Source organism: Sebastes fasciatus, chromosome 14 (assembly GCF_043250625.1).
Source record: "Sebastes fasciatus isolate fSebFas1 chromosome 14, fSebFas1.pri, whole genome shotgun sequence".
Taxonomy (NCBI): domain Eukaryota; kingdom Metazoa; phylum Chordata; class Actinopteri; order Perciformes; family Sebastidae; genus Sebastes; species Sebastes fasciatus.
Genome location: NC_133808.1, coordinates 14,422,812 through 14,436,884, shown reverse-complemented (window position 1 = coordinate 14,436,884; position 14,073 = coordinate 14,422,812). Strand labels below are relative to the sequence as shown.

The following is a 14,073-nucleotide window of genomic DNA, read 5'->3' as shown; positions in this document are numbered from 1 at the left end:
TATGCTGTTTAAGTGCATCAAATATCAATTGATCGTCTTTGGTTTGTTGCTTGTGTGCTTTATTTATTAAAGGTAACCTGAAGTTTCTAAACAGCAGAAGTCGTAGCTCCACCAAAACCTCTGGGACATCTGCGGATTCTATGGCAACAGAGGTCACCACCTTAAATCTCATGAACCTTGTGGACCGGGAATCCCTGTGGGCAGAGTTAGACAGTGGGCCAGAGGTGGCCAAACCACCGGACACTTTAGTGCTATCTAGGAGTGAGAGTGAAGAGACAGAAGAGGAGGAGGATAGAGAGGACGAGGAGGAGGTGGAAGAGGAAGAGGCCGAGAGTGAACACACCGAGTCAGCTGACACTAGTGGTGCCCAGGCATCCACTGAGAACTCCAGCTCAGGCTCTGTCCCCTACCGCTGCGTTGAGGAAGGAGGTGTGGTCAACGTCCTGCGGAGGGCAGAGTCCGAGCACACGCAGGCATCTGATTCCCTGTCAAGTGAGGATGAGGAGGATTTAGAGCTGGAGGCCATGGCCAGGTCTCGCCTGTTAAAACAGGAGCGCGAGAAGAGAGAGGCCATCGACTCTCTGTTCCGCCATGTGCTTCTGTATCCTGTGGCGGGCGGCTGGCGCCATCTGCTCCAAGGCTTGGCACTGCTTGACAGCCTGCTGAGGAGCAGTGCTGAGTGCCCTCTGGTGGATGCCCTCTCCTACACTTCTCTGGACACGAGCTCTGCCGCACATTTAAACATGGTCTCCAACCTCCTGCAGCGCCACCAACAGGCCCAGGATGGTCTGGGCTTCTACGGCTGCCTGCTTTCCCCTTCCTCCTCCCCATCTGTGCCCCCATCCCTGCTCATTGAACTGCTGGTGTCCTTGTGCCTGCAGTTCCTGCGCTCTCATTACCCTTCCTATCTGACCCTGGGTCCTCTTGACCTGCAGGGGAACCGGGAGGTTCAGGTGAAGAGTGTGGAGGTGCTGACCCGGATGGTGAACCAGCTTGGCTGCACGGCACGGGGACAAGAGGACAACGGGGCCAGTCTGGAGCCCATCCGCAGTCTCCTCTCAGGGTGTAAAGTGCAGCAATATGCTCTGCTTACACTTTCTGCATCCATGTATGTCAGCCAGAGGGGAACGGACAAGGCACCACCCAAGGGTTTGGAGCTGCTGGAGGAGCAGGGAGGCCTATCGGAGGAGAGTTTGGTGAATCTCGGAGCAGGAGGGGGACAGGAACAGTTCCCCTTACAAATGGAATTACTGAAGCTCCTCCAGGCGCTCATAGTCCTGGAGTACCATGTGTGGCCTGGTGGGGCTGTCTCAGCAGCTGGAGCATCCGGCCAGCCCGTTGAGCCTCGCGAATCCCCAACTGCCACCACCCCGCTTGCTCGCGAATGGCAAACTGCAGTTCTTTTTCAGCAGTCCATCAAGGCAGCCCAGTACGTCCAAAGCCACCCCATCACAGCCCAGGGGATGTTTGTTTCTGCCGCAGCCAGGGCTCTGCAGCCACAGTACGGCTACACCATGCACCCCCACTGGGTGTCACTGTTGTGCTCTTCTCTGCCATATTTGGGTCGCTCATTAGGCATCATAGTGGCTCCACTCATCAATCAGATCTGCAGGAACTTGGATGAGCTGGTCAAGCTTTACGAGCACGATGGAGGAAAGACAAATCAGAGGTAGAGTGAGCACCACTGAAAACACAGACTGTAACGATGTAACAGCTTTAAGTTTGTCCTTTTTAATGTTTAGGGGTGCTAGTCAGGTCTCTCTCCTGACTTATTACACGGCTTTGTGGAATACTCGATTCTGATTGGTCAATCACGGCATTCTACGGTCTGTTATTTCTTTATAGCGGACCGTTGCTATGGGCGTAGTTCTGATGTCGGACTCTGGCGGACCGTTTTTGTGTCAAATTATTGATTTCTTCAGTAAGTAGTCGTGTAATAAGCAGGATAATGTACAGCTAGCGGGTCATTGTTGTGAAATAACCCCCTTCAGGGTGCTTCACATCAGGGTGCCGCATCGCCCTGTCTGGGTTTATTTCACAACAATGACCGGCTCACTGTACATTATCCCTTACATGTACGATTTTATGTCGGCCTCGAGTCAACCATTAGTCAAACTCACAAAGAACCCATGTTAAAAACCCATATTAAAAAAGTAGATAAAGTCATGGAAGAATATTTTCTGCCTCCTCCTGCCCTATATTTACAACTATATCATGAGACCACGCGAGAATCACGTGAGAATGGCAACCGCTGTGGAAACGGTATTGCCAATTCTCTACCGGTGGACACATTTATACTTTCACACAGCATACACTGTCATATCGCCCTATAGTGTGGACATTTTTTTTCTAATTTGATGTGTGTTTCTGTCCTTTGATCAGTCTGAGTGGTAGAAGGGAAAACATTGCTCCTGACTACCCTCTGACTCTGCTAGAAGGCCTGACCACCATTACGCACTATTGTCTACTGGACAACAAGAGGGTGAGGACTGAAGCACACACACACACAGACAGATATGTACCTGTTATGTGTATGAGAATGTAAATACCCATTTTCCTCTCTCTTTCTCTCTGTCAGTCCTTGGTTGCCTGTGATCCTGTGGATGTCCGCAATGCACGCAACGCTGTGATCGAGGCACTACCGCACATGCTCAGTAGCATGGCATTGTTATGGGGAGTGGTCACGAGGGAAGAGTTTCAGAGGCGGGCATCGGACACCGCCCAGAGCAGCAGACACACTTCTACCTCTGTCTACTTTAAAAGCACCAAGGTGTGTGTTGCATACATGCACATTTTCTTCATTTGTTTTATGCCAACACAAATGTATGTAATAACTAGGGCTTTAAATTGATTAAAATATTTAATAAGGATTAATGGCATGATTGTCCAGAGTTAATCGCAACCAATCGCAAATTAATTACATCTTTTTTTTATCTGTTCAAAAATTTACTTTAAAGGGAGATTTGTCAAGTATTTATTACTCTTATCAACATGGGAGTGGGCAGTTAACAACACAAAACAATGACAAATTCTGTCCAGAAACCCTCACAGGTACTGCATTTAGCATAACAAATATGCTCAAATCATAACATGGCAAACTGCAGCCCAACAGGCAACAACAGCTGTCAGTGTGTCAGTGTGCTGACTTGACTATGACTTGCTCAAAACTGCATGTGATTATCATAAAGTGGGCATGTCTGTAAAGGGGAGACTCGTGGGTACCCAGAGAACCCATTTTCATTCACATATCTTGAGGTCAGAGGTCAAGGGACCCCTTTGAAAATGGCCATGACAGTTTTTCCTCACCAAAACTTTTTAACCTTGTACATGTGTTATTGTGGTAAATCTCATCCATTCACGGTGTGTGCATGTTTAGATCTTACGGCAGCGGATACTGGAGTTCCTGGTCCCTCTAACTGGGCAGTATGGGATTCAGCTCATGGCCTCAGTGGGAGCAGTGTGGAGCAGCAGGAAGAATAAAAGGAGACATAAAAACAAAGTAAGAACTGCAGCGTTAGAAGGGACACACATCTATCTCCCTGAGAGGCTTTAGATCACTTGTTGGCATCATAACACTCCTGTCTTCTTTAGGTTTTACCTGTGGCCAGCGATTCTCGTCTAACCATTGTGGCTCTGGTGAAGTCATTGCACACCTTGCACACAGATGTCATCCTACAGTTGGTCAAGGAGGTGGTGAAAAAACCACATCAGATCAAAGGAGAACAGGTACACAAACATACGTGCATGCACAGCTGCTCAAAACTTGTATTCTGGATGTTGATGATGAAGTCCCTCATTTTTGTGAAATTTTTTTTACCTTTCTCTCCATCAGAAGTCAACACTGGTAGATATCCCAATGTTACAGTTCAGCTACGCCTATATGCAGAGGTGAGTAGGAAATACAATGCAAGTCCCCCACCCCATGTTTAAGAAGACCATTCTACAAATGCTCACTATTATAATAACTTCTGTTTCTGTATGTAGCGTTTCAGCTCAGACCCTGCAGGAAAACGTGGCGCCGCTCCTCAGTTTGTTACGGGAGTCTGTTCAGCTCAACCTGGCCCCGCCTGGGCACTTCCTGTTGCTGGGGTCAGTTTTGAACACATTCAGTTCTTATTCAAGGTTCATTTAGTGTCATTGTACAACACAGGGTTGCACAGGGTGTTTTTCTTTTTTATTATTTGCATCAGTAGAAATGTAAACAGCAGCAACCAAATTACTCTGATTAGTAGTAGTAGTAGTAGTAGTTGTACTTCTGTATTACAGAGTGCTCTTACAAATGCATACACACATACACACCAAAACGTCTCAGAAATGCACTGCAGTCCATGACATTAACAATGATTGGCCTGCTGGTTGTATTTCCTTGTTAACATTAACGTTTTTTGTCTTGCAGAATACTCAATGACTTTGTCAATAGGCTCCCCAACCTGGACAACAAGAAGGACACTAGAGATCTGCAGGTATGATGCATGTTGCATTGCTCTATTTATGATTGAGGTAGCGAGCGAGTGCATGTGACGATTGATTGATGGTGACATCATCGTGCAGGAGGTGACTCAGCGGATCCTGGAGGCAGTGGGTGGGATCGCGGGCTCATCTCTGGAGCAGACCAGTTGGCTCAGCCGCAGCCTGGAGGTCAAGGTTCAGCCGCAGGTGTGCCCTGAAGCGGACGAAACTGATGACGCAGACGTGGATGGCGACCATTATGGTAACTTTACATACATGTGTCAACTACATGCAGGCGTGACCTTTGACCTCATCTGCAATTCTTGTCCAATGGTTGAGAAAATGAACCCAGGGGATCAATATAGCCCTCCGTCAGATTGGAAGTAGAGCTTATACATCACTACAGTTGTCGTGGAAAACCAGGAAATATTGCGAATCGCCAATTTTTAAAGGGATGCTTGAGATATGTTGAAGTGGGGTTGTATGAGGTTGTTGTCCATAGTCAGTGTATTACCTACAGTAGACGGCGATCGGCACGCCCCCAGTTTGGAGAAACGGGCAGGACTGTCGGCAAAGGAGCAAAGCTATGTACTGCTGTGGACGGGGGCAGCAGCAAAATGTATTTTAGACACCTAAAAGAAAGGCTCACCTAAAAAAAAAATCAGTGTCTTTTGAGTTTAATTGTTTTGTTTGCAAATGGGCGCAGTAAACCTTCAGCGCCTCCAGCTGAATGCCCAACTACTCCTTCCATCAGACAAGTATTTCTACAGAATATTGGGGTCATCATGACATTAACTGTAATCCATCATTTCTAATCAAACCGTTTCGGGCTGTCTTCTGAACAATAGGAGTTGTCGTTGCTCAGCAGCTGCGTCCTGATACGGGGAGTTGTTCCTAGCTAGAGCATCTGGTTATCTACCCAGCTAAAGTGTCTGCTCATTCAAGGTTAAGTTATCATTTCTAAAGAATATATGGTCAGCAGAAAGGATGTACATTAGTTCAAAGAAAGGACAGTTGATGCATTCAAACTGTACTTTTCTACTACAGTTAGAGTAAGAATGTATTTCCCATTACACCCTTTAAAACACCAAAGTCACACAATAACACAAACAAACTAACCGATCGAGGCGGCGGTAGACCAGCAACTCCTGTGTTCTGCGAGGTAAAATTACAGTTTTTGTCAATGGAGTCTGGTGGCTTTGAAGAGAGCATAGATAACGGCTTCAGTTCCCTGACGGCAAGGTAAAGCAATGAAAATATTCTAAACATATCGTACACTTAAACTGATAATGATTATTTTAGGTGGCTAAAATATTTGTTTCTGCTGCGCCTCGTCCACAGCAGTGCATTGCTTTGCTTCCATGTTCATATTCATGGTACCCTAACCAACCTCATGTGACCAAACGATGGTTTGTGAGAATCAAAGTCGGAATTAATTAAAATCTTACACTTAAATTGAAGCGTTATTATACTAAGGTTTCGGTACCAGAGTTGATTATTGGGGCTCGGGTGGCAGGAGCTTCTTTTATAAAGACTCAAATGGCTAGTGCTTAATTAGGAACAGTGACCTAGTGATCTATGGGAACAGTACAGGCCTTAATGCTTGACCCCTACAGGGAGATTGTCCTGATGGCCCTATTATGTTGTCTGGGGCATTTTTCTTAACAAAGTTATTCTGTGTGATCACTGTTATTCTATGATGAAACGTTTCTATCCTAATTGTCACCTACTTGTATATGCACATGTTGCTCCCTCACAGAATTATTACAAGCTTGGTAACAGTCACATGTGAACTTTTCTCCTTATCCCCCTGTCAGAGTCAATGGCTCAAGCTAGCACCATGGTTTCCTCTTCGGCTCCCTCAGCTTACAGCGTGCAAGCTCTGGTACTCCTGGCTGAGGTAGGTTTTTATTTATTTATGAGAGAATGAATGGGTGAATCTTCCAGTGTTTGTGGTGTTTAACACGTTTTATACTTACTGTATAGGTCTTGGCACCACTTCTGGACATGGTATACCGCAGTGATGAGAAGGAGAAAGCCGTTCCTCTCATTTCCCGGCTCATGTACTATGTTTTCCCTTACCTGAAGAACCACAGGTAACTAGTGTGCAGGGCTATCTTAAACAGCTTTGGTCTGTTTGGTCTCAGTAGGCTTCCTCTAACTTGGGCTTTCTTACCTCTAGTGCCTACAACATGCCCAGCTTTGAAGCGGGCGCTCAGCTGCTGAGCAGTCTGAGTGGGTATGCCTATACCAAAAGGGCCTGGAGGAAAGAGGTCTTTGAGCTCTTCATGGACCCCCTCTTCTTCACCATGGATGCCTCCTGTTCTCCCAGGTTAGTATGTTTATTTGGTAGATACACACATACAGACACAGGTGACAACTCATACAAAAAATTTTTTTTTTTTTAAATGTCAAAATGATGATTTAGTACATGTCTGTTTGTGAATAAAAAACAAATGCATATAGAATAATGAAATGAATCAAATATTCAAGAGCACCATCTGCTGGATTATCATAGTAACAAATAATATCTTTAAGGTCAAAAGAGTAGACAGAATTAGTAGCTTCAAAAAAGTGAAACTCCAGATCCGTCCAAAAGTTGTGGGATATTTCTCTATCAAAAGCTAGGTGAGAAATTGTTATTATGTTTACAAAAGGTTCTGCAAACTTAGCGATAAGACGATTTGCATGGTATGTTTTATGTAAAATTTTGAAATGTACTTCCTTATAGCCTTGCTTAAAATAGAGTGGTGCAGGAATGACGTATTTTTGTAGGCCAACCAGGAAGTTAGAATAGCACAGGTTCCCTCGACAAAAACCCAACGGGATTTTTCCACTGGGTTTTGGATTATTGCAGAAAATAAGCTGTGTGGCAACCACACGTTTATGATACTTACACGTTTTGTTCTGTAAGATAATCTCCACAAATGAACACCACTTTTATCATTTTTGAAGTGTGAATGCAATCGCTGAAGTAAAAAGCTAACGTTAGGCTATAAACGAACTACACCACGGTTGCATGATGGTCGCCGTGATGGCGTTTAGTAGTCTCATTTAGCCACTTGTTAGCAACCGCCTTTTTTAAGACGCATAAAGGCTTCAAAATTCATAAGTGGGGTATTTACTGATATATTTTATATCATAGAACAAAACATTAAAATATCTCTTAAGTGTGTGTTAACCACAGATCTTATTTCAGGCATCTAACTAAAAACCCATTAAAAAAAACCCATTGACTTCCAGATGAGGGAACCAGAAGTGCTAAAATGCTAACTGATTTCCAGGTTTTAGGACTCATTCCTGCATCACGGTGCACAGCACTTATAAGGTAAAAGCCGAACCCTTGTCCAGTTTATGTTCTCAATTTTAGACATCCAGAAAAACTTGCCTCTGGGTATAGCCAATTGTTTCATTGAACAGTAATATAATGGATAAATGCTAATTTATGGCAGTGAACGTGAAGGATGACATCATCTAAACTCCGAACATTCAGGACTTGTGGCTTAAGTTGGACAAGAGAGTAGTCAGTCTGATGGGAAAGTCTGGTAATGACCAAGCTGCTTCATTTGCCAAACAAATCCAGGAGTTGACACGGTTCGAGGTTCCCCTCCCTATGTGGATATGAAGGGCTCATTCTAAGCTAACGAAAACACAACAACTCTTAGTTTCAGGTGATTATACACTAATGAAAACACAGTTATGAATATTATGTTCCATTTCTGCTAATAGAGCACCTGAAATGTTACACACCGTTAAGTGTAGTTTCCCCAGAAACTCAATTCTTATATCAAATATGCCATAGTACTTTATAATATATAATACTGACAGTTAAACTAGTGATAACTTCTGTAATAAATATATCAGAGTATTTTTGAACATGCAATACTTAATAATAGTTACGTACATAATACAAACTGTTTTTTTGAGACTTTAAGGATGTTGCTGGGAAAAATGTTGTGTGTGTGACTTTAGGTGATCTCACTTAGCATTTAGAGAGCATTCTGGTTAATCCTGCACACGTGTTACCAGGGTTTTTGATATTTGTTTTTACAACGCTCTTTCTCGTACTTTAATCTCATCTTTGTTGCTCTACATGGAGGCGGCTGATAGAGCGTGACAAATGTGACAAGCTCACAGATCTGGCTGTTGGAGCGGGGAAAACTTTCACAGTGTAAATACAGTATACCATGTGTAAAAAGATCTTGCTGCATCTTTATAAAGAAGTATATTGTAGGATTGGGGTGAATGAATTGGAGATCACCAATGTCTAATGTCCTCTTCTTGACTGCCCTTTGTTCTCTATAGTTGGAAATCCATTATTGACCACCTGTTGACACACGAGAAGACCATGTTTAAAGACCTCATGAGTGAGTACAGCCCCGAGGAAATGTTTTTAGTGCTTTAAAGATACAATTATAATCTAAAGGTGAGAGCTAATCTGTGACAGAGAAGGTTTATTTGTTACTTTTAACATCTTCTGGTAGATAACAGCAGTTAACAGTTCAGACATGAGAGAAATTGTTTTCAAACCAATGCAGTCAAAATGTCACTTATATAGAAGTGGTGTGTCAAATTGAAATTACAGAGACATTTTTGGTTATTTGCTGTGATAAACCTGTATTTGTTTGTGCTGTAGGCATGCAGAGCGGCTCCCTGAAACTGTTCACTAACATAGAACAGAAACCCATGCTGCTGAAGCGCCAGGCATTTGCCATGTTCAGTGGAGAACTCGACCAATATCACCTGTATCTGCCCCTCATTCAAGGTGTGGTGCTGTTTCTGGATATTTATGTTGATTTTTATGTGATTATGTTCAATTTAGTGGTAGAAACAGACAATCTATGTTCTTTAACGATCATAAAACTTCTCTCCGCCTGCTTTCAGAGCGTCTCACTGAGGCTTTGCGTATGAACCCTAGCCCTGGTGTTTCAGCCCAGATGTTCCTGATGTTCCGCGTTCTCCTGTTGCGGATTTCGTCCCAGCACCTCACATCTCTCTGGCCAATCATGGTCACAGAACTGGTACGATCGAGCCTGGCTTCATACACGGGGCCAATACTGTACAAGTGTCTATTTTGATACAAATTTAAACTTATTTTTCTGCTTGTTTTTCAGATTCGCACATTTGCACGTCTAGAGAAAGCTCTACAGTCGGAAAAAGACGTCTCCAAGTGAGCTTATTGATTTATTCACAAATTCACATTTCATTGACACTCTGTTGACGCTCTCACTCAAAATACCTTTCTTACGTACCGCCTAGGCTGGCTAAAGCGGTGCGGGGAGCCCTCGACAGGAATGGACCAGCGAATTTCTCTCAGGCAGAGTTGGACATGTACCTGTCAGCCTGCAAGTTTCTGGACACCTCCCTGGCTTTCCCTCCAGAGAAGATGCCAATCTTTCAGATGTAAGAGCTCAGAAACATGCTAACATATTATGTCTTTGTAGAAGTTGTGGTGTTTCATTAGTTATTTTGTCTGTGTATAATTTTCTATCTTACTTTTCCTGTATAACTGTCTGTTCCATGTACAGGTATCGTTGGGCATTTGTCCCCGAGGTGGATGTGAGCCGCTACGGCGGCCCAGAGAGTGCGCTGATAGAAGGCGAGCAGGAATGCACACCCCATGTTGTCAGAGTACTGGAAGCGATGCAGCAGCGATATGGGGTAAGATCATACATGGGTTGAAACAATCAATTTCAAACTTATACATAGTCAATCTCATTTTAAAGTCTATACTCTTGAATGGTCATTTTGATGAGATGCTTAGAATTACTGTTAGTTATGCCACACACATGAAACACACTTGTTTTTGATCGGGGGACGTTTCAAACACACTTTTAAGTCATCAGTTTAAAGCTAGGGTCTGCAATCTTGAGGAACTAGCAAGAGTATGCAACATTTTTAAAATTATCCAACCAAAAAACCCAGCCCAGTGTTGCCAACTCTTTTCCAATGAAAGTAGCTAGCAGCACTAGCTCCAAATGTCGCCAAGTCGGCAACATTGACAGTCCGTCCCGTCAGGCCTCCCTCCAAAGCCACTCCTCAACAATTATCATAATGAATGGAAACAACAAACATGTCTGTTGTTAGTACTCACAGCTGTCAAGCAAGCAGCTTGTGGAAGACTCCGTTGACGTGCAAAGACGCGAATAGGCAGAGCGTGCGTAGGTAGACAGGTAGGCAGTTTATTACAGTCCTGCGACAGCCACAGAGCATTTGTGAGAGCATTTCATTTATTAATTGCTGTCGGGATGTAGTGAGAATTTCAACAAATATAACAAAAAAAGTATTGTTTTTGAAGAACACTCCTGGCCCTTCCTTTAGCCATTCAAAATCATTGTGCAAGTAATGACTTGCAAGTAACCATAGCAACAGTACCTAGGCATCATGCTTTTATGTTACCAGCAGCACAGGATCTCACTGGTGCTAGTGAGAACAAAGCAGTGGATCAGAGAAATAAAACATTATTTTTTATTGTTTTACAGCGGTTACGTTCTAAAACACAAATAAACACACCACTAACTCCACACACCTCCGTACAACCCTGCGCAGAAGGCGCCAAGTTGCCGGATTTTGAATAAATGCAGCCGAAAGGCAGACCGTCCTCTCTACCTGGTGTGTGTGTGTGCCTCGGTCAAACAGACACACCGATAGCAGCACACAACAGCCACTGCACACAGCAGAGGAGAGACAGAGGAACAGGGCAACTCAAAGCAGTGTAACAAACCCGTTCTCAAATACAGCCGCAAAGCATCTAAAGGGGGACTTGTGCCCATCGATGTATAGCCTAATGCTTATGCCTTGATATCAAAAGCCAAGGGGTGTGACAAAGCGGCGGTATTTGACCACCTGAATGGGGTGCACACCCTGCACGCTGTTATTGGCTGGGGGTTACACCACTACGTGGGGCCTAAAAACTTTAGGCAGACTGTCAGAAGCATCCCGAGTAAAGCAAAATAAGAGGAAAAGAGAAAATCCAAGCAGAGGACTGCAGGGTCTCTGCAGTTACAGACAGCACCACACACTTCTAGTGGGGCATAAGTGTGAATGAGAGGGATTATTTTTGCATAAGTCTATACATTGTTTTTTAGGAAATTGTTGCATATTATACCTTTAAACAGTATTTGATAACTGACTGTGGAATTATTGCAATATTGCAATATGAGGTGTCTATATATAGAGCATAAAGGACTTGTCAGTTATTTCCTTAAACTGGGACTCTTGGTCAGGCATAGCCACGATGATGATGAAGATGTCAATTTTGGTGTGTTATTATGGAAATGTGTCGGTGATAAACTTCAGCTGAAACTGAACTCTGTTAATATTGTCAAAATGACATACAAAAGGTTGTGTTTTTGTGAAATGACCACATCTCCCTCTGATGACGATGTCCTGTCCTGTTATTCCAGACACTGAATGGGCTGAGTGAGGAATCTTCTACAGAGCATTTGGAGTTCCCCCTCCTCCCTCAGCGCTCACTGTCCTCCATCACCCAGCTGTTGCCTTTCCTTTGCACCCTTTGCTGTTCCTTCCAGGGCCCTCCCCCCTACAGCACCCTTATGCCCCACTGCCCCGTAGCAGAGTACCCAGCAGCCAGCGCAGACACAGTCCTGAAGAGGCTGGAGTGCATCACTGAAGAAGAGTTCCTGGACTCCATGGAGAGTTAGAGCTCAAGCATGAAGCTTTCATGACCTAAGTCCTCTTCTTAAGCTCTTTTGACCTGCAGCCATACGCGTGCGGAGTACCTAAAGTAGGCACAGCCGGTGATAATGTTGTATTGTGAACTAAGAAGAAAGGGAAACGTTTTGGAATTCTGTTTTTTAATGTTTTAACTTGTCTGATCTCCACATAAATACGTGCACCTCTGAGGTGCTCTCACACTGAATCTGTATTAGAAAAGCCAAGGGACTTTGTTGTAGTTATTTCAGTGGGCTTTTTGGTTATCTGAAAAAAAAAAAACATGGTAGAAGTATTAATTACAAATTCCTGTGGATCGCTTCTTTCTCTCTCAAGGACGTGTATCATCTCAGTTGCAAAATATCCACACGTTGAGAATGTGTCAGTGTCTACTCTCTTTGCTTTATATGGTTTTAGACTCAAAGATGGTACTACTAAAAATAGTAAACTAACTTCAGATGATTACCTATTGTTATTTTTAGGCATGCACCTTATAATAACAGTAGTTCCAGTAAATGTTTTTAGTTTGTCACCAAATAGCAGATTCACTGTGAAGAACCTCATTAAGTATTGTCGATGTGTTCTTTTGACTTTTTCATAACCTCTGCTTAACCATACTTTCTGATTTGTGTGTATATTTATGTCTGTCTGACTCCGAGAATGTAAAGACTACAGTGTACGGCGGCTGTTAGGTACTTTCTCTTTGATTGTTACTGGATACATCATTATGGGACCTCGCAAACCTTTGGCTAAGATTCTTGTTAAGAGTTGTATGATTAAGCTACTGAATGTGATTCGTGTATACCAGGGTTTGAGTTTACCCCGCTAAAATACATGCTTGCCATTTGTGGTGTTCAAGGGAATTCTTTGTAGTTGTTCATGGATAGCTTTTACAACTGCCTGTTGTCTTTTTTTTCCACAATGCTGAATGCTTAAGTAATTTATTTTGGATGTTTAAAGGACCGTGTCAAGTTTTGAATTAACAGAAAGAAGACTCATTAAATTAAATATTAAGCTTAAATACTGTGTTTTCACTTCACAGCTTCAGTTTTTTTGTTTTTCTGCATTTGTGTTGGAGAGAAATTACTGAGGGACTCAAAACTGTGATAAAAAAAAAAATCTAATTGGCGCTTCGATCCCCGATTCCTCCTGCCCACATGTCGAAGTGTCCGTGGGCCAGACACTGAACTCTGATCCCTCCCGCCTTAAATGTAGTTACTGTTTTACCGAGCATTGTTTCATGCACGTCATTCACACGATGTAAAATGTCACATCACTGCACACAATCATCAGAACATCTTGTGACCATGTCTCAATTAAGACCACGTGTCTTTTCCATAATAAAGTTGTTCTCTATAAATGTTTCAACAACTTGAAATCCCTCAGGAGGAGCTGTAGGACGTGGCTGCAGAGAAGGGAGTTTGGACTACCTTGCTTAATCAGCTGCCATGACACAGACCTGTGAAAGTCAGAGAAAATGGGCAAATAACTTTACACATGAGGTAAAAAAGTTATGTGTGTAATCCAGTTTTACAAAATGACCTTTCTAACCTAGAAAGATAAAGGGACAGAGTGTGCTGAACACACCCATCCATCATTCCCTTCAATCATTTAGCTATTCAAACTGAAAGTACTGCCCTAAATAATTATTGTAATAATTGATGGTGTTGGCTTTTGTAATGTATTGTGAAAGCAATTACAAACATTCCAGATAATTATCAATGATAGGACGACTCTTTCAACCTGTGTGAGAATAGTTATCACCACCACTGTTAAGAGTCTATTGCTTGTACTGCTTATGACTTTTTAGTCAGTATTGCAAGTGATTCATTTGGATATAATATAAATATTGAACCGGAGGTGATCCTATTAGAGTTAACATTATGAACAACAATATAGTATGGCGATTGTAATGCATATCCTTAATATTCAGAGGAAAACTGAGCACAC

General features: G+C 43.1%; 1 protein-coding gene across 1 annotated transcript in view; it reads left to right on the top strand.

Moving 5' to 3' along the window:
* Positions 1–13,144, top strand: part of dop1b (DOP1 leucine zipper like protein B) — a 28,747-nt gene extending 15,603 nt beyond the window's left edge. Inside the window, exons 20-38 of the mRNA XM_074659111.1 lie at positions 73–1,669; positions 2,383–2,482; positions 2,579–2,770; positions 3,377–3,499; positions 3,592–3,726; positions 3,833–3,888; positions 3,985–4,089; positions 4,397–4,463; positions 4,552–4,711; positions 6,267–6,349; positions 6,436–6,545; positions 6,632–6,781; positions 8,755–8,816; positions 9,086–9,214; positions 9,334–9,470; positions 9,564–9,619; positions 9,709–9,852; positions 9,978–10,110; positions 11,856–13,144. Coding sequence (XP_074515212.1) covers positions 73–1,669; positions 2,383–2,482; positions 2,579–2,770; positions 3,377–3,499; positions 3,592–3,726; positions 3,833–3,888; positions 3,985–4,089; positions 4,397–4,463; positions 4,552–4,711; positions 6,267–6,349; positions 6,436–6,545; positions 6,632–6,781; positions 8,755–8,816; positions 9,086–9,214; positions 9,334–9,470; positions 9,564–9,619; positions 9,709–9,852; positions 9,978–10,110; positions 11,856–12,113 — 3,797 coding nt within the window. The 3' untranslated portion in view covers positions 12,114–13,144. The remainder of the gene's footprint in view (positions 1–72; positions 1,670–2,382; positions 2,483–2,578; positions 2,771–3,376; positions 3,500–3,591; positions 3,727–3,832; positions 3,889–3,984; positions 4,090–4,396; positions 4,464–4,551; positions 4,712–6,266; positions 6,350–6,435; positions 6,546–6,631; positions 6,782–8,754; positions 8,817–9,085; positions 9,215–9,333; positions 9,471–9,563; positions 9,620–9,708; positions 9,853–9,977; positions 10,111–11,855) is intronic.
* The last annotated feature ends 929 nt before the right edge of the window (positions 13,145–14,073 follow it).